This window comes from Rhinoraja longicauda, chromosome 2 (genome assembly GCF_053455715.1).
Source record: "Rhinoraja longicauda isolate Sanriku21f chromosome 2, sRhiLon1.1, whole genome shotgun sequence".
In the NCBI taxonomy this organism is placed as follows: Eukaryota; Metazoa; Chordata; class Chondrichthyes; order Rajiformes; family Arhynchobatidae; genus Rhinoraja; species Rhinoraja longicauda.
Window position 1 is genome coordinate 79,589,466 of NC_135954.1, and position 19,647 is coordinate 79,609,112.

General features: G+C 41.2%; 1 protein-coding gene across 1 annotated transcript; it reads left to right on the forward strand.

Moving 5' to 3' along the window:
- Positions 1-6,386: 6,386 nt before the first annotated feature.
- On the forward strand, positions 6,387-19,313 carry LOC144610228 (anterior gradient protein 3-like). Its single transcript, XM_078428827.1, has 7 exons — positions 6,387-6,486; positions 12,323-12,386; positions 12,500-12,552; positions 13,743-13,819; positions 15,836-15,899; positions 17,724-17,807; positions 19,197-19,313. The coding sequence occupies exons 1-7, from the start codon at positions 6,387-6,389 to the stop codon at positions 19,244-19,246; spliced, it is 492 nt and encodes a 163-aa protein (XP_078284953.1). The 3' UTR covers positions 19,247-19,313.
- Positions 19,314-19,647: the final 334 nt, after the last annotated feature.

A 19,647-nucleotide genomic window follows, 5' to 3' on the forward strand; every position in this document is an offset into this window, starting at 1 on the left:
CTATTGTCTATTGTTGAACAGGCTGGGACTTTATTCCTTGGAGCACAGGAGGATGTGGGGTGATCTTAGAGAGGTGTATAAAATCATGAGTGGATTAGATAGTGTAAATGCAGTCTTTTACCCAAACAGGGTAAATTCCTGGGGGAATTAAGAACCAAAGGACATAGGTTTAAGGTGAGGGGGAAAGATTTAATAGGAACCTGATGCAATGTTTTAACATAAAGGGTTGTGGGCATATGGAACAAGCTGCCAGCAGAGGTAGTTGAGGCAGGTACTATCACAATGTTTAAAAGACATTTGAATAGGTACATGAATAATGTAGGTTTACATGGATATGGGCCAAATGCGGGCAGGTGGGACTAGTGTGGATGTAGCATATTGGTAGGTGTGGGCAAGTTGGCCAAAAGGCCTATTTCCAAAGCTGCATGGGCTCTAAGACTATAGAAAGAGGCCATTCAGCCCATTGACTCCAAACTAGTTCTATACAATAGCCATTCAGTTGGTGACCCCCCCCCCCCCCCCATTCTTCTCCATAGCTATGCAATTTATTTCCTTTTGAACCACAATTAAATCTACATCTAAAAGCATACACTGTGAAGTATTTGATGGTAGAGGGCGTTCTTCTACAGTTTCTGACACAGAACTTCATTGCTCCAGGAGGGAGTTGCCTTGCAAAGCTGCAATGCAGATTGACAGCTATAAAACAAAACACTATTTAACAATGAGGATCCCATTCATGAATTATAAACTTATGTCCAATTCTATATTTTAAATGAATATTTTAATGGAAAAATTATTAAAAGAAACACATTTGCTATGTCCACTATTGGAGGCCAGTGAGAAAAAGTTAAGGTCTCAGTATCAACTTTGACAGCATCAAATACCTGAATATGTTTAATGAAATTGAGAAAATATTAAAAATCTAGGTTAAATTACACTTGTGGCTTTCACCCAACCCCCGTCAGTGGAGAAGCTGCTCCTACACAGCTCTCCCTTGTCACAGAAATTCAGGGTGATTTTGCAGCATGTGAGTGGGGCTAAATGCCAAGCCACTGCTGTCACACCTGTCATAGCGGGCTTCAATGACAGGGTGCGGCTGGAATAAACACCCGTGAACAGCTGACTGCAACTTCACGACTTCCACATTTGCAGAAAGGTCCCATAGAGTGAATGATCTGCAGGCTAACATCAGCAGTTATGTCTGGGAACTGCAGGTATTTTCAGGCCATTAGCTGACATGGTAGCAGGGAGAGGGCTGGCATCCGCACGGATCCTTCACCCTTCTATGGTTGCCACATCACCACATGTCAACCCTGCCTCTCAGCTATCCCCTAACTTCCTGTAAATCCAGTCTCAGCTGGGTGGATAATATTGACTATTGATATTTCCTCACCTTCATTACTTCCTTCACTTCTATCAGAACTTGGAGAACGTGGAATAAAATTAGTTTAGTTTAGTTCAGTGATACAGCATGGAAATAGGCCTTTTGGCCCACTGAGTCCACGCCGATCATCGATCACCTGTTCACACTAGCTTTATGTCATCCCACTGTCACATCCACTCCTTACACACTAGGGGAAATTTACAAGAGGCCAATTAACCTACAAACTTGCACATCTTTGGGATGTGGAGGAAAACGGAGCACCTGGAATAAACCCACGCCACCAGAGGTAGAATGTGCAACCTCCACACTAAGAGCTTCCGAGGTCAGGATTGAAACCAGGTCTCTTGCACTGTGAGGCAGCGGCTCCACCAGTTGCACTGCTGTGCCACCAACAATGGATTAAGAAGATTTGCAAAGGGGATTCTGTCATCCCCAATGGCTACCACCACCCAGAGGCCTATAAATGCCCAGTTTAATCAAGCCAGGTACCCTCTCATCCTTGTGAACTGAGGTATACCACAGCACATCTCTTGTCAGTTAGTAGGTAGTCCAGTACTTGCATAATAAATTTCAAACAATACTGTACCATACCTCAGTCCTCTCAGCTTAACATAGCATGAAGCACTAGTTATTTCCGCCCATTGCAGACAACTATTCTCTCAAGATAATATATCAAGATCTCTGGTTAACAATGAAAATACGTCAATAGACACAAAATGCAAGAGTAACTCAGCGGGACAGGCAGCATCTCTGGATAGAAGGAATGAGTGACGTTTCGGGTCAAGACCCTTCTTCAGACCATATCTCAGTCTGAAGAAGGGTCTCGACCCGAAATGTCACCCATTCCTTCTATCCAGGGATGCTGCCTGCCCGCTGAATTACTCCAGCATCTTCGGTTTAAACCAGCATCTGCAGTACCTTCCTGCACAATGAAGACACGTCCATCCCAATCGCTTGTGTTGTATCATCTTCAGTTTCTCTCATCACAAATATGTTCCAGGATGTTTGTCAGCACCTACCAGGATGGAGCTACATAGCACGTTCCTTTTTAAGGCGTGGAAATGGCAATAATTAAGTTAATTCAACATGTATCTCTGCATCCAAGCCCTCTGGGCTTACTTCCTTACCGTGATCTCCATAGCTGTTTTCTCCTACAGACTTCATCCAATGACTGGTGATGACCTGGATTTTGCCTCGACACCATACCAGCCAGTCACATAATTGTCCCCCCCTCAATTGTTAATCTAATGAATCATATACTTATTTCTGAAAGCATAGAACAGTCATATAAATGAGCTGAAAGTGCAAATTGGGTGTATTCCTCACATTGGGTGTATCACTCATTGCAATGCCTATGCTATATTTGATCCTCATTGCCCTCAAAATACCCTTGGCAATAACTCCATAAAATCCAATTAAGTTTTTGGTCCTCCTGTAAAAATCTCTCCATGCTCTGTAACCTTATTAACCTTCCATTCCGGCTGGATTTCTCCACTCAATGAACTCACATGCTCTTCCTTTCCTATGTTGGAGGGGATGATTGTGTTGTATGCTGAGCTGTAGTCATTGAATAGCAGACTGGCATGTGTATTCCAGATGGTCCAGGGGGAGGAGTTGGCTGCGCCTAACGGCTGCGGCTCTCTGGCAGTCTGTTGTCTTTTTTTCTTTTTTTTTGTGCTCGGCCGCTGGACTTAACATCGCCCGGTGTGGCCGCAGGACGTTTCAGTGCCCGGTGAGGCTCGGCCGCGGGACGTTTCAGTGCCCGGTGCGGCTCGACCGCGGGACGTTTCAGTGCCCGGTGCGGCTTGGCCGCTGGACTTAACATCGCCCGGTGTGGCCGCGGGACGTTTCAGTGCCCGGTGCGGCTTGGCCGCTGGACTTAACATCGCCAGCGCGGCTCGGCCGCGGGACGTTTCAGTGCCCGGTGCGGCTCGGCCGCTGGACTTAACATCGCCCGGTGTGGCCGCGGGACGTTTCGGTGCCCGGGGCGGCTCGGCCGGGGGCCTTCCATCCCCTTGCGGGGGCTGTGCGTGTCGTTTGCCTCGGTAGGGGTCGAGCTGCCTGTCCGTGGGTGCGGGGGGAGGAGAGGGGAAGTTTTGTTGCCTCCATCACAGTGAGGGGGTGTTTGGAGTCACTGTGATGGATGTTTGTGTTGGGGTCGGGTGTCCTGTGTTCTTTTCTTTTTTGCTGTGTTTTGTGTGACTGCTGAAAGTTCGCTCGGTGTTGTGCCGAGTGACAATAAAGTGTTGTTATGTTATGTTATGTTATGTGTGGAGAGACAATGAGATAGCATCTGCTGTTGAGCTGTTGTGGTGATAGGTGGATTGAAGTGGTCATTTCCGAGGCAGGGGTTGATTTGCACCAAAACCAACCTCTCAAAGCACCCAATACTGTAGCGGTAAGCACTACTGGACTGTAGTCATTGTGGCAAGTCACCATATTTTTCTTGGGCAAGAAAGTTGCCTTTTTGACGCAGGTGGGAACCTCAGAATACAGGAATAAGAAGTTGATGATATCCTAGAATTGTCCAGCCAGTTGGTTAGCACAGGTCTTTAGAACTAGGCCAGATGCACCAAGTTGGGCTGAAGGACCTGTTTGCATGCTGCACGACTCACCTTGAACCTATGCCTTCTGGTTCTTGATTCCCCTACTATGAGTAGAAGACTCTGCATTCACTCTATCTATTCCTCCCATAATCTTATACACCTCTCATAAGATCACCCCTCAGCCTCTTGCACCAAGGAATAAAATACTAGCCTGCCCAACCTCTCCTTATATCTCAGCGCTTCGAGTCCTGGCAAATTCCTCTTTGCATTCTTTCCAGCTGAATTCCTCTTTCCATTCTTTCCAGAGGTTTAAACTGCGGTATGCCGTCAAAACCAGACGCCTTGCCATGAATCACCCTCTTGAAGGATGCTCTGATATTGGACTCAGTAACTGGGATCACAGGCTCACCAAGAGCTGTGGCAGAAATGTGTCATTGTTCTCCATTTCAAAGTGTGCATGAAAGCCATTCTCATCTGGAATTGATTGGCATTTTTGATACCTGGCTTTGCCTTTTAAAAAGTAATAGCACATAAACCCTGCCACAGCTGTCGAGTGACTGTCTGTGAATCCAACTGAGTTCGATTTTCTCTTTGCTCTCATTGTGGCCTTCAAGAGACTGTACCTGGTCTTATTGTATGGCACTGGATCGCCAGTCCTAAATGCCATAGATCCACACCTCAGCAGTTTATGAAACTCACGGTTCTTCCAGTGCTTCAGGTTGGAGAAAGCTCTGAATGGTTTTGTTAGTAGACCCGTCAAGTGGTGCTACAACAACAATCTCTCACTCAATGTCAACAAACCAAGGAACTAATCGTTGAAGTCGGGCTACCATGGAGCAGTTTCAATTGGTGGGTCAGTGGTGGAGAGAGTTGGCAGCTTCAAATAATTTTGGCTTAAAATCTCAGATGATTTGTCCTGGGCCCATCATATCGGTGTAACCATGAAGTGGCCAACCCAGTGCCTTTGCATTCTTAAACGTTTTAAGAGATACTTGTCACTGGATACAGTAACACACCTCTTCAGAAGCACTGTGGAAAGTATCCTAACTGGTTGCACCCTCAAGCGGCACAGCAATTTGAGCACCCTGTAATGCAAGAGGCTGCAGAGTGTGATGGACTCAGCCATTCAAAAACAATCCAAAACTACTAAAATAATCAACAAAGAAATAAAGCTTTTTAAAACAACACAAAAACAAATACAACTGTAAATATTGTTAACACTTTTAAGAATGTAAAAACATAAATCTATGTTTTTGCTCTTCCTTCACACCAATAGAGATAATGTAACATGAGGTTATTATAAACCTTACAAAAATAAATGCAATACAATAAACTAAGATTACAATACTTTTCTTGTGCCTGGTGTAGATTAATACTCAGGAATTATAACAAATTCAGCTGTCAAAAACTCCTACCAGCGGCCTTCATGTTTGCATGATAACAAGGACGTTCTCAACTTGCGGGCATTTAATTGGGGTGAGTGGAACTGCTGGTAGTTCCTTGTAAAAGTTTACATAACTAAATTAAGAAATAATGCCTTGAACTCTGTATGATGCAAACTAGACAGAGCTCTTATCATGTTTTCTCTTAGCTCTTCATGCTTCTATCTACTTTTATGTCATTTTTGCTTCAATATTTTTGCTTTAAAATAATCAAGGTGATCCTTGCACTGTGTGAAATAGTTCAGTAAAGCTTCTCCATTAAAAGTTGCAGATTGTAATATTTTTGCTCCATCATGTAAAAATATCTGATGAGTAGAGACATTGGAGATTTAATACAGCAGATACTGAAATTAGCAAAATAAAACTGCATGGTGATTTGGGGAATTTCTAATAAAAAAGTCAGTATTATTATTATAATAAACCAGATGGATCTAGATGTATTAAAATTCAATTATTGGCTTTATTCCAGTACAAATAGGATTGAGCCCAGTCACTTTTACAAAGTTTAGAATGACTGTGCTGCTTTTTATTGGTTGATTTTCTCTGGACACCCTGCATTTTCAATACACCCAACTTTGCTTTGTGCTCATGTCGAATAGAATGTGATACAAGTCTAAGATAGTTGCTGAAAGAGGAAGCACACCCCTTTCCTTGTTGAATGGCATCAACACTTCTATAAATTTGGAGAAAGCATCATTCTGAAAGATATTAAAATAAAACAACACATCTCCAAAAATTTACTAGAGTGAATAAAGTTTTGAACAATGTCCCAGCTGGACGTCACAATGTTGTCATGGGAACAGTTTATTTTATGAGGAGGTTACTTACCCACCTTATTTAAATAACTAAATCACTTCAAAAACCTTTCCTACCAGGGATTCACTCCAGTTGCTAATAAGATAAGTACTCGTCACACCGAATTGACGTAAAGGAACTTGGACGAGTAATCTTGTTTAACTTGTTCTTCCAGTTTACATAGCATTCAAGAGTGTAATTACATCTTTTTAAAAAACAATGCTTTGGATATTTGTTCCTGCAATTTTCTTCCTGGCTGCTGTAACATCCAACCATGCCACATCACTTAAAAAAAGATCACCTCAAACTTTGTCAAGAGGTATGTAATATTTATTTAATTGATTCTGCGAGAGCAAAATACTATATTTCTTGTATTCCACCAAAGTTGGTCTCGGCATTTATGCTGAAAGAACATTGCATTTTTATGACCACAAAAAAGTTTGTGATTGCAGAAAGTGAACAGAGGAAAGTCAGAGCCTTAGTGTACCCCCTCCTTACTTACTCCCAGCCACAGACAGTGGCATTGAAGTAGAGTGTGACCAGTGGGAAAGGGAAATTATGTGGCTACAAACCTCGGCACATCAGCATACAAGAAATACGTTTAGGTTGATTATTATCATGAGTAACGAGATAACGAGAAAGCTTTGTTTTGCATGCTATTCAAACAGATCAGATTTACCATTCATAAATGCAATTAAATCAAACTCAAGTACGATAGAGCAAAGGGGAAGATACAGAGTGTACAGTTTAGTTCTCAGCATTGCAGCACATCAGTCCAATGTTCACAATGGAGATGACGTGAATCGGGTAGTATCCTAGCTTATGGAAGGACCAATCAGAAGCTTGTTAACAGAGGGGAAGAAGCTGTTCCCGAACCTAGTAGTGCGCGCTTTCAAACCTCTGTACCTTTTGCCGGATGGGAACAAGGTGCAAATGGAATGACCGGAATGGGATAAGTCTGATTAATTTGGCTGCTTTTCTGAAGCAGCGTGAGGTGTAGATGAGTCAATTATGGGAATTCTGGTATGTGTGATGGACTGGGCTACATCTACAACTGACTGCAATTTCCATGATGCATCTGTCGTCATTAGATATGCTGAATTTCCTCAATGTCCTCAGGAAGTCGAGGCGTAGGTATGCCTTCTTGGCTATCGCATCAACGTGGTTAGTCCACGACAGATCAGTGGTAATATTGACGCTAAGGAGCTTGAAGCTCTCAACCATTTCCACTTCCACACCATTGATGCTGGTTGGGGCATCGACTCCACAAATGGGGGACATTTTGCCAATCTAACTGTTATTTAGATCAATACAGAGATCCACTCAGTTATTTTCTTTCCCAATTCGTTCTGATTTCTAATTCATTAAATATAAATAAATTTTAATGGTTCCAAGTTCCCACAGTAAGATTCTGGAACTTAAGCATTTTGCCATATTAACCAGAGAATATATTTTCTTTCAGTAAAAATCATTTTTGCCTTTTATAATATTAATAGTCCAGTTAATGAAGAAATCAACTTGGTATCAGTTTTGCAGTAAACTGCGTGGTTTGACATTTGACAGTTAAAATCTGATTAGGCTCCAGATTGCATTAGGAAGCATATTTAGATTTCTCCCAGATTTAGTGTTCCTTTTACATTTTTGGTGACAGGTTGATCATTTACTTTATTAAGAGAGCAACTGTCATTTTCTGGTACGAGTGGCTGTAAATCTTCACTGCTGCACCACAATGCTTCAACATTCTTTAAACAATAGGCAAGAATTACACAGAAGGCAGTGGAGGCCGCTTCACTGGATGTTTTCAAGAGAGTTAGATATAGCTCTTGGGGCTAACAGAATCAAGGGATATGGGGAGAAAGCAGGAATGGGGTACTGATTTTGGATGATCAGCCATGATCATATTGAATAGTGGTGCTGGCTCGAAGGGCCGAGTGGCCTATTCCTGCACCTAGTTTCTATGTTTCTATGTTTCTAATTTGTTGTTAAAATGATTGTGACTTTACTTTTCCCTTCCACACTTGAATGAAATGAAATTATTGCATTTGCACATTAGGTAGGATCCAAAATATTAAAGCCCATTATCAAGTTATTTTAAGTTCTACTTCACGGTACAAGTTCAATCACTCTAACTAATGAAATTAACCATTGTGTTTTGATTTGTGTAACTACTTTTTTATAAATTAAAAAAAAACTTTTTTTCTCTTACAGTTTTTAGAACATAGAACAGGAAGTGGTCTTGTGCTGAACATGATGCCAAATTAAACCAATCCCCCCTCCCTGAATATGATCCATATCCCTTCATTCACAACATATCCATGTGCCTATCCAAGAGACTTTTAAACTTCACTATCATATCTGATTCCACCACCATCTATTGCAGCATGTTCCTGGCACCTACTATTCGAACTAAAAAGCTTTCCCCTTCACACCTTAAAGCTATGTAGTACTTGACAATTTAGATTTTTCTCCCTCTATCAATTGACTCTTTCTTTCCCTCGTGTTATTTCTCTTTCTGTATCTGATTTAACAATGGATCAATATTAGTCACTAAAATAATAGCCAGCAGAATAACACCTGCAGCTTATTTTGCACAAGTAACAAGTAAGACGGGAGGCAGGTGAATAGTTAAATAGGGATATACAGAGGTTGTTGGATGCGTTTTCACTAATCATCCATTGTTCAGAAATAAGGCATCTTATTGATTGCTTCACTGTCAAAGTATATTTAGTGCAATGAAATTACTGTATTTACATGAATTTGCAATAGATATCGTCATGCTATTTAAAGTTCAAATCCCCATTTAATTATGCAATTAGTGCTAAATATTTTCAACATATGACTGGAGTCCTAAAGTGGAACTATTTCAAGTGTGAACTCTCTTGACTTGACCAGAATATCTTGCCCAGAGTAGGGGATTCAAGAACCAGAGGACATGAGGGGGGAAAGATTTAATGGGAAGCTGAGAGGTAACTTTTTTTACACAAAGGGTGGTGGGTATATGGAGTGAGCTGCTGGAGAAGGTAGTTGAGGCAGGTAATATCGCAATGTTTAAGAAACACTTAGACAGGTACATGGATGAGATAGGATTAGAGGGATATGGACCAAACGCAGGCAGGTGGGATTAGTGTAGATGGGGCATATTGATCGGCATGGGCAGGTTGGGCTGAACTGCCCGTTTCCTCGCTGTATCACTCTATGACTCTGACTTAAATGTACATTGTATTTATTTTACAAGTGTAATGCATCAGATCTTCTTGTCATTTTTTTCCTTTATTTCTCTTTGCCCCCATTTCTCTCTCTCCACCCACTTTCTTACTCTTCATTTCTCTTTTTGTACCTGATCTGACATTGAATTCTCCCATCTAATTTACACTTCTTTTTCAATCTCTTTAGGACATAGAACATAGAACAGTACAGCACAGCAACTGGCCCTTTGGCCCACAATGTTTGCGCTGAACAGTTGCCAAATTATATTCCTTGCATTTCCATATGCCTATCTAAAATCCTCTTAAAGCAACTTATTTTTTGGTCACCATCATTAGCCATCCCAACTGATTAGGTTATCCATACATACTTTCCTAAATTACGCAGGTTGCTGATGTGACATTATCAGCGCACACTTTTGTAAGCTGGTACATAAAATTTTATAAGACTAAACCTGAAAATCAAGGTTTTGTCTAGGCCAAATCTGAGTTTTAAAGGCCTTTTTTATTAAAAGTCTAAATGAATGCGACTGTTTTAAAATAAGGAAGTTTGCAAATGGCACATGGAATCAGAGCTTTTGCGACTGTGAGGAAGAAAGTTTTAGACTGCAAAAAAAATACAGACTTGGTCATCTAGCAGAAAATTACAAAATGTAATTTAATGCAGTTAAATAGGAGGTATGGGTTTTGGGGAGGTGCAAGAAGGCAAAGGAGTATATAATAGATCAGGGGTGGCCAAACCGCGGCTCGCCAGCTACATGCGGCTCTTTGACCTTTAATATGCGGCTCGTGGAAATATGTTGGCTGAGCTCCTTTTTTCATCACAGTTAATATAAAAGGTAAATAAGAAAAAATTTCAAGCTTTATAGTTATTTACTGGGTATGAATTGAGACCTCATTGGAATAAAACGTAAGTTTAATGTTCATGGTTAGTAAAAATATTTAAGTTCATGTCTTGCGGCTCTTTTGTTCATGTCTTGCGGCTCTCAAACATCTGAACTTTATCGTATGTGGCTCTTACATTAAGCAAGTTTGGCCACCCCTGTAATAGATGAAGGAATATTGACAGTTGTAGAGTCATAGAGTGATACGGCATGGAAACAGGCCCTCTGGCCCAATTTACCCACACTGGCCAACATGCCCATCTATACTAGTCACACCTGCCTGCATTTGGACCATACTCCTCTATACCTACCCTATCCATGTACCTTTCCAAATGTTTCTTAAGGGATGTGATGCTACCTGCCTCAACTACCTCCTCCAGCAGCTCATTCCATATACCCACCCTCCTTTGTGTAAAAAAGTTGCCCCTCAGGTTCCTATTAAATCATTCCCCCACACCTGAATCCAATGTCGTCTGGTTTTCCATTCCCCTCTTCGGGGTAAAATACTCTGTGCACTTACCCTATCTATTCCCCTCATGATCTTAAGCACCTCTAAAAGATCACCCCTCATCCTCCTGAGCTCCACGGATTAAAGTCCTAACCTGCTCAACCCCTCCCCATAGCTCACACCCTCGAGTCCTGGTAACATCCTCGTAAATCGCTCTGCACCCTTTCCACCTTAACAACATCTTTCCTATAACAGGGTGACCAGAAAAAAACGTAATACTCTAAATGAGATGCAGAGAAAAAAAGTGGACTTGTTATTTGGGGCCACTGGTCCTTAAAGGTGCCAGGGAAGGTCAACATGGTTGTTAAAAAGCCACGTGGAATGCTTTATTAGTCAAGGTATAGAATATAAGAGTACACAGATTGGGCTAGAACAGTGCACACTGCTGGTTGGAAAACAACTTGCCAAGAAATTGTTTTCTTTGGAACTGAGGGGAATCCTAATTAAGATGATTAAATCATTAGGGGCTTGGTCAGAATTCTTTAAAAGTTTCCATTCTTCCTGCTGTGTCAAAAACCAGGGTGTGCGTGCTTAAAGTAATTTTTGGAAGAATTAAAGGGGAGATGAGGAAATAAATCTTTCACCCACAGAGGGATAGGAGTCCGGAGCTCACTGGCTGAAAAGGTAGTGGAGGCAGAAGCCCTCATCATTCGTAGATAACACTCGGTTGTGTGTTTGAGCTGTGATCTCAGGGCTGTGGAAAGGTGAGAGAGAAGGATTGATCTGGGCGGCTCTTTTTTTGGTGTTTGGAGATACAGCGTGGAAACAGGCCCTTTGGCCCACCACGTTCACACCGACCAGCAATCATCCGTACACTAGTTCTATCCTACCGACTAGGGACAATTTACAGAAGCCAATTAACCTATAAACCTTCATGTCTTCAGAATGTGGGAGGAAAAGTGAGCACCCAGAGAAAACTCACGCAGTCACAGGGAGAACGTTCAAACTCCGTACAGACAGCACTCGTAGTCAGGATCGAACCTGAGTCTCTGGTTCTGTAAAGCAGCAACTCTACTGCAGCGCCACCGTGCCGCCTTCTTCAAATGTACCAAAGGACCTCCTCACACATCAATCATTTTCTGTGATTCATCTATGAAAATAAACTGCGAACTTTTATATACTGTCTAATTGCAGTTAATAGGGAAGGAATTAGCTGAATGTTAAACATCAACAGTTAATGAAAATCAAACGAACACCTGCAATTGAAGAAGTGGCTGAAGAAGGGTCCCGACCCGAAACATCTCCCATCTTTTTTCTCCAGAGATGCTGCCTGACTGGCTGAGTTACTCCAGCGCTTTGTGTCAATCTTTGGTATAAACCAGCAACTACAGTTCTTTCTTTCGACAAAATCATGCCTCTGCTGGAAATCCGACACAAAGCAGAAAATTTTGGAAAACCCAGCAAGTCAGGCTGCATCTGTGGAAATAAAAACAATGGCAGACCAAAATGTTGACTGTTTCTCTTAACACAGATGCTGCCTGGCCAGCTGAGTTTTCCAGCATCTTCTGTTTTAAATTACACATTCACATAGTAACTTTGTTATGTGTATTATTGTTTTAGGTTGGGGAGATGATTTAACATGGGTTCAAACCTATGAAGAAGGCCTATTTAAAGCAAGGAAAAGGTAAGAAGATGCATTAATGCTAATGATGTGAGTTCAAGAGCAGACATGTGAATCAAGCTTATCCGTGATGATATCCGGACTAATTCTGATTTATACACTCCTTGTTATTTCAGCAACAAGCCATTAATGGTCATCCATCACCTGGAAGACTGCAGATACTGTAAACGTAAATATTTTGGTTCTGTGACATTCTTACAGCTTCATATATAAAAATGTTATTTAATTTCATCCTCTACGATGTATGGATGCTGTGTCTTTGTATTTAAATATTGGGACCAGTTTTGCAAATGTTGGCCATTGTACACCCTGCAGTTATCTACACAAAGGATTGTCCTGAATGTGACTTCTTCTTGCATTTGAGCCAGCAGAAGTTATGAAGCTGCTTCTGCTGTCTCTGTTTGTTGTCGTTACACCGTTACCGAGGTCAGTTGACAGGGCTCACCACGGAGAGGTCGACAACATGAACCCCCTGAATGTAACTAAGAGTAAAAGGTAGCTCTGCCTAATGGGGTTAGGTCGCCCTAGCTAATCTGCCGAAGGATTATTCCTTCCAACCACTCAAGGTCTTTTCATCTGAAGCAACATTTCAATAGCATTTCTTGCAATCCGGCATTCTGCATCAGGGCTCGGCAATGGAGAAATACACACAGGTTGGGTGAACACCTCATTGAAACTTACCGAATAGTGAAATGCCTGGATCGTGTGGATGCGGAGAGGATGTTTCCACTCGTGGGAGAGTCTAGGACCAGAGGCCACAGCCTCAGAATAAAAGGATGTACTTTTAGAAAGGAGATGAGGAGGAATTTCTTTAGTCAGAGGGTGGTGAATCTTAAAGGTGGATTCTTGATTAGTAAGTGTGTCAGGGGTTATGGGGAGAATGCAGAATAATGGGGTTGAAAGGGAAAGATAGATTATCCATGATTGAATGGCAGAGTAGAGTTGATGGGCCGACTGGCCTAATTCTGCTCCTTGAACTTACGAACATGTCTGTTTGTTCCACATGGGTAACATTAGCCTCCTGATGCCTGTGACATCTTAATTCCCTACCCCACTCCACTCTGACATCTCTGTTTGTAGGTCCTGCTGATAAAGGGCTGTGCCGGTGAATTTAATTGAGCAAAGATTGAAAGAACTTCTTGTAGGGCATGAATACCATTGAATTACTGTTTCTGTACTGTATATCTGAAGTAATCATACAAACCTCATTATCTCCTATGTGCACTATGTAGCTTGCCCACGTTACAACAATGATTAACAAGAGAAGTAACCCATTGCAAGCAAATAGGCACTGCATGACTTAATAGCTTTCCTTAACTATAAATTTGACAATAATATTGAATTATCAATGTTTTCCAGCACTGAAGGAAGCTTTTGCGGCAAGTACAGAAATCCAGCAAATGGCTGATAAAGATTTCATCATGTTAAATCTTATGGTAAGCATTATTCTGGCTTTATTTACCAATAACAAATACATTTGCTATTATTTGCAGTTTATAGTTTTACCCCATAGAGAGTGCATATTGGGAATTCAACTCAAAAGCAATATCCTGCAAAATAATATCAAAGTTTCAAAAGCTGAGAAAATGCAAGTAGATAGACCCAATGTCAATCCCGTGACAATAGCCTGCACTTAGAAAATTATAGTCCCAAAGAAAAGTAAAAATTCTGCTGAACTGGTATGGTCTCCAATTCCACTGCTTCGCCGATGATATCCAGCTCCTCATCTCCACCAAGTCAATCTCCACCGCTACACACTCTATCCTGACAAACTGCATCACTGAAATAAAATCTTGGCTTCAAACCAATTTCCTCAAACTAAACTGTGACAAATCCGAAATCATCATCATTGGACCAAAAACGCCCACCAAATCCACCCACAACTTCACCCTCAACATCGACGGTTTCTCAGTATCCACCTCCCCTCACATCTGGAATCTTGGCATCATCTTTGATCAAACCCTCTCCTTCGACAAACACATCAAACACATCACCAAGACAGCCTTCTTCCACCTCAAAAACATCGCCCGTCTCCGTCCATCCCTCTCCTCCACAGCTGCAGAAACCCTCATCCACGCCTTCATCACCTCCCGTCTGGACTACTGTAACAGCTTCCTCTATGGTTCACCTTCAAAAATCATCAACAAACTCCAACACATCCAGAACTCCGCTGCCCGTCTACTCACCCACTCCCCGACCCGTGACCACATCACCCCCGTCCTTTACAAGCTCCACTGGCTCCCCATCCCCCAGAGAATCCAGTACAAAATCCTCCTCATGACCTACAAAGCCCTCCATAACCTGGCCCCATCCTACCTGACTGACCTCCTCCACAGACACACTCCCACCCGCACCCTCCGCTCTGCTGCTGCTAACCTCCTGTCCCCCCCCATCCGGACCAAACTCGGATCCTGGGGGGACAGGGCTTTCTCCATCGCTGCTCCCACCCCCTGGAACTCACTACCTCAAACCATCAGAGACTCCTCCTCACTCACCACATTCAAAACATCACTTAAGACTCACCTGTTCAACACTGCCTTCAACCACTGACCGTCACCTCACCTTCTGTCTCCTTTTTTGTTCGTTTATTTATTTATTTTTATGTTTTACTTACTCTGTAAAGCGTCTTTGAGTTTCCAGAAAAGCGCGAGACAAATGAAATGTATTATTATTATTATTATTATTATTATTATGTGCCTTATAGAGATACTTTTTTATCACATCAGAAGGCTGAGGAGGCCAAGTCGGTGAATATAAATAGATAGACATAGATAGATAGATTCTTGATTAGTACAGATGTCAGGGGTTATGGGGAGAAGGCAGGGGAATGGGGTTAGGAAAGATAGATCAGCCATGATTTAATTGTCTTCTTTTTCATCTCCCAGTTTAATTAATGCAGTTACATTGAGCCATTTGGTTTATAACCTGGGAAAGGAGATCAAACTGTCTGCAATTAAATAATAATAGGCATCTATGGAATTAAGATCAGGCAGGTGATCTGTTCCATGTGACTGCTATCTTATTGAGGAGCAACAGGTATTGTAGGAAAATAACTGCAGATGCTGGTACAAATGAAGGTATTTATTCACAAAATGCTGGAGTAATTCAGCGGGTCAGGCAGCATCTCAGGAGAGAAGGAATGAGTGATGTTTCAGGTCGAGACCCTTCTTCAGACTGATCTTATTGAGGAAGTGTTTAAAGTATGGGAGCAGGATTTAACCAGAAACCACTCCAACTTTGCCAATTTTACCAAAATCCCTATGAAATTAAACTCATAAATGAGAAGAAATTTGTGGGATAACTTAGGAAACACCTTCATGAAAAAGTAAACAATTAAAAGCAAAATCTGTTTCTTAATCTATCAGATTAAAAATTATATGAATTTATTTTTTCTCTCCCCATGTTAATATCACTTTAATGTTCATAACCCAGGATTTTTTTTGTTTTATTAGCATGAAACCACTGACAAAAACCTTGCACCCGATGGTAAATATGTACCCCGGATTATCTTTCTAGGTAAGCATCAGGTCTTTTTTGCAGATTCATTATTTAATACTAAGCAATCCACTGCATCAAATTTCATGAAGTATATAAAATAATGAGAGACAGAGGGAGAGGAGACAGTAAGAATCTTTTTTTCACAGAGTGGAAATATCAAATACTATAGGGCATAGTATTAAGTGTAGGAAAATAACTGCAGATGCTGGTACAAATCAAAGGTATCACAAAATGCTGGAGTAACTCAGCAGGTCAGGCAGCATCTCTGGAGAGAAGGAATGGGTAGCGTTTCGTGTCGAGACCCTTCTTCAGACTGATGTCAGGGGGGGGGCGGACAAAGAAAGGATATAGGTGGAGACAGGACGACAGTGGGAGAACTGGGAAGGGGAAGAGAGGGACAGAGGAGCTATCTAAAGTTGGAGAAGTCAATGTTCATACCGCTGGGCTGTAAGCTGCCCAAGCGAAATATGAGGTGCTGTTCCTCCAATTTGCTCTGGGCCTCACTATGACACTGGAGGCTGCCCTTGACAGAAAGGTCAGACTGGGAGTGGGAGGGGGAGTTGAAGTGCTCAGCCACCGGGTGATCAGGTTGGTTAAGGCGGACTGAGCAAAGGTGTTGAGCGAAACGATCGCCGGGCCTGCATTTGGTCTCGCCGATGTAGAGAAGTTGACATCTGCCATAGCATTCAGGTGAGACGGGCAAAGTTTAAGGAGATGTGTGGGGCAACTTTTTTTTTACACAAAGGGTAGAGATTGCATGGAATGCACTGCTGGGGGTGGTGGTTGAAGCAGATACGATAGTGGCATTGATGAAACTTGCAGGGAATGGAGGGATACGGATTATACATAAGCAAATAAGAGTTGGTCTTGGCATCATGTTCAGCACAGACAGAGTGGGCCGAAGGACCCGTGTCTGTGCTGCACTGCTCAATGCTCTATGTTCTAATTGTTTCATTGATACTCCATCAGCTCCAGCAACTTAAAAAAAATGCTGGCACAAGATGTAATTAACTATGTAATAAAAACGAACTACAGATGCTGGTTTATACCAATGAGAGACACAAAATGCTGGAATAACACAGCGAGTCTAGCAGCATCTCTGGAGAAAATGGATACACGATATTTCGGGTCAGGACATTTTGTGTCTATCTTTAATTAACCATGTGTTGCTTTGTTGCTGTGGCTCGAGCACTAATGTACTCAGCACATGTGGTCCTATCAAGGCACAGAGAAATTCCAGCCCATTGTAACTTCAATGATACATGGGTCACTATCAGATTGCTTTAACGTTGGGTTACAATTCCATCAGATTGAATCCAGTATATGCCGGGGGATTATATCAGGAAATTCTATGTTCCCAGTCTGCAGTCTTTTAAGTAATAAAAAGACGAGGAATGCACACCATTCTTTGTGTGCAGTCTCCAAATGAATTTGAAAGGACATTGTATATTCTTAATGTCTTAGTGCCTGCAACTTTCATCAGCTGTCTGGTTAGGCATCACATTTACACTCTGTTCTAGTTTCTTCCTTGTATAGAAAGGGAAATATTCAATTATTGACTGAAGGTCAATCAAAGGTTATCTAAAATAGAATAATGCATCATATATTAATTTTTTGCCTAAATATGCTATTGTGTACCAAGTAGAAGAAGCATGGAAAAAAAACCCATTTAACATTAGAACTAAGGAGGCTGTTTGCATCCTGATGTTGGATCTTGACCCAACTCATTGACAATTCCTCCCTCCCCACAAAGGATGCTTCACCCGCAAAGTTCCTCCAGCAAATTGTTTTTCTGCTCCTGGTCAACTGTGCTCATTGTCATGCGTTTTATCTTTTTTGAAGATCCTTCTTTGACTGTGAGAGCAGATATTGCAGGAAGATATTCAAACCGTCTCTATACATATGAGCCTCAAGATGTTCAACTCTGTAAGTGAAAAGTACTTGGCAGGAATTTCTAAACTATTAAAATCTAAGGTGTCAAAGGTTTCGAAGGTCTTTAATTGTCAATTAAGGTACAGTGTTATGCGGATTACCATACAGCCATGCTAAAAAAGCAACAGGACACACAACTACATAAACATTAACATAAACAATCACCACAGCGGATTCCCCACATTCCTCACTGTGATGGAAGGCAACAAAGTCTAATCCTCTACCCTCATTTTTCCCCCGTGGTCGGGGCAGTCGAACCATCCGACGGGGCGATCGAAGCTCCCTCAGCCGGCGGTTGAAGCTCCCGCGTCGGTCCTGGTCCTGATTCAAAATGCTTCGTTAAATCATTGACATACTTCTTATCTTGCAATTTGCAGAAAGTTATGGGTATTTTTATGCATAAGATGGTGCTGAAGACGTTTAATTTAAATGGTGCATAAGAGTTTAAAATGGCGTACAAGAATGTAATAAACATTCGCCCCATGACCTACGTGGGTTTTCTCTGGGATCCCCGGTTTCCTCCCCATTTCCAAAGATGTACAGGTTTGTAGGTTAATTGGCTTGGTATAATTGTAAATTGTCCATAGTGTGTAGGATAGGGTTAGTGTGCGGGGATTGCTGGTCGGCGCAGACTCTGTGGGTGGAAGGGTCTGTTTCTACACTGTATCTCAAATCTAATCTAGCCTAAGGTCACAAGAGTCTGTGAATCTGACCCCATGTTTAAGTATTGAAAGACAAAGATTGTAAGATAGTTGTGCAATTGTTCAGATAGTTCTCAGTCTCAATCAAAAGTATTGATTCCTACTAAGCACATTTTTTTAAAAAATGTACTTGGAATTAATCAGTAAAAATAATGGATGTTCTGCCCAAATATCTCTTATAATAACAAAACGGAAATCGGTAAGGGAACTTGAACATCATGCAATAATATTGGCTGAAGTAGTTCTTATCTTTGTGAGTTATACAAATTTACTTTATGATTGAATATTTTGCCAACTGGTTAATAAGTATTAGAGAATTTGCAAGCATTTGACTAAACAAAAAATATTTGGAATTATTCCAATTCACCCCATACAATCATTAGGATGGTTAGACTCTGAAGATTAAATGAGCTAATAGTAGATTAACATTTGTAATAGAAAAGAGATCCGTTGCAAAAAAAAGTTCATGAAAATTCATTTTGGGGAAAATAATCATTTTGGGGTAAATGTTGGGACAACCATGATGAAACTGCTATTTTGTTATTGTGCTGTAAGCTAGAATCGTCACAGTGCATAAAATGATATGTTTTGCATGATTCCAGAGAATTATTTTGATTTCTGGTAATAAAACCCATAGGGTTGAAGTTATAAAAACCTTTTATAATTTTTGTTTCTTTTTCAGTGATCCAGAACATGAAGAGAGCAAAACGTTTGTTAACAACTGAGCTATAACAAATAATAGCAACACTATTTGTTTTAACCTGAAGAAGAGGAACCAGGATTTTTATTTCTTTGTGTGCAAATTCCATTTGAGTTAATAATCCATTCCGTTTAATGCTCGAAGCCAATATGCAAAATGCACAATGCCTTGATTTTCATTCTTTTGATTCAAAAGATGTTTTATTACATGATGAATTAATTAATAAACATTTTAATAATCAGAATTGGAGCATCTTTACTTATTTTTTCATGTTCAATACCTAATGTACAACAATTAGCCTTGTTCGTGTTGTACGTACAACATACAAGCCATGAAATGAAACAACTTTATTTTTGTTAATATTGCAAATAAATCACTTGCCCATATGACAATGAATCTGGAATGAGCATTTTATAATAAATTGGGTTACTTA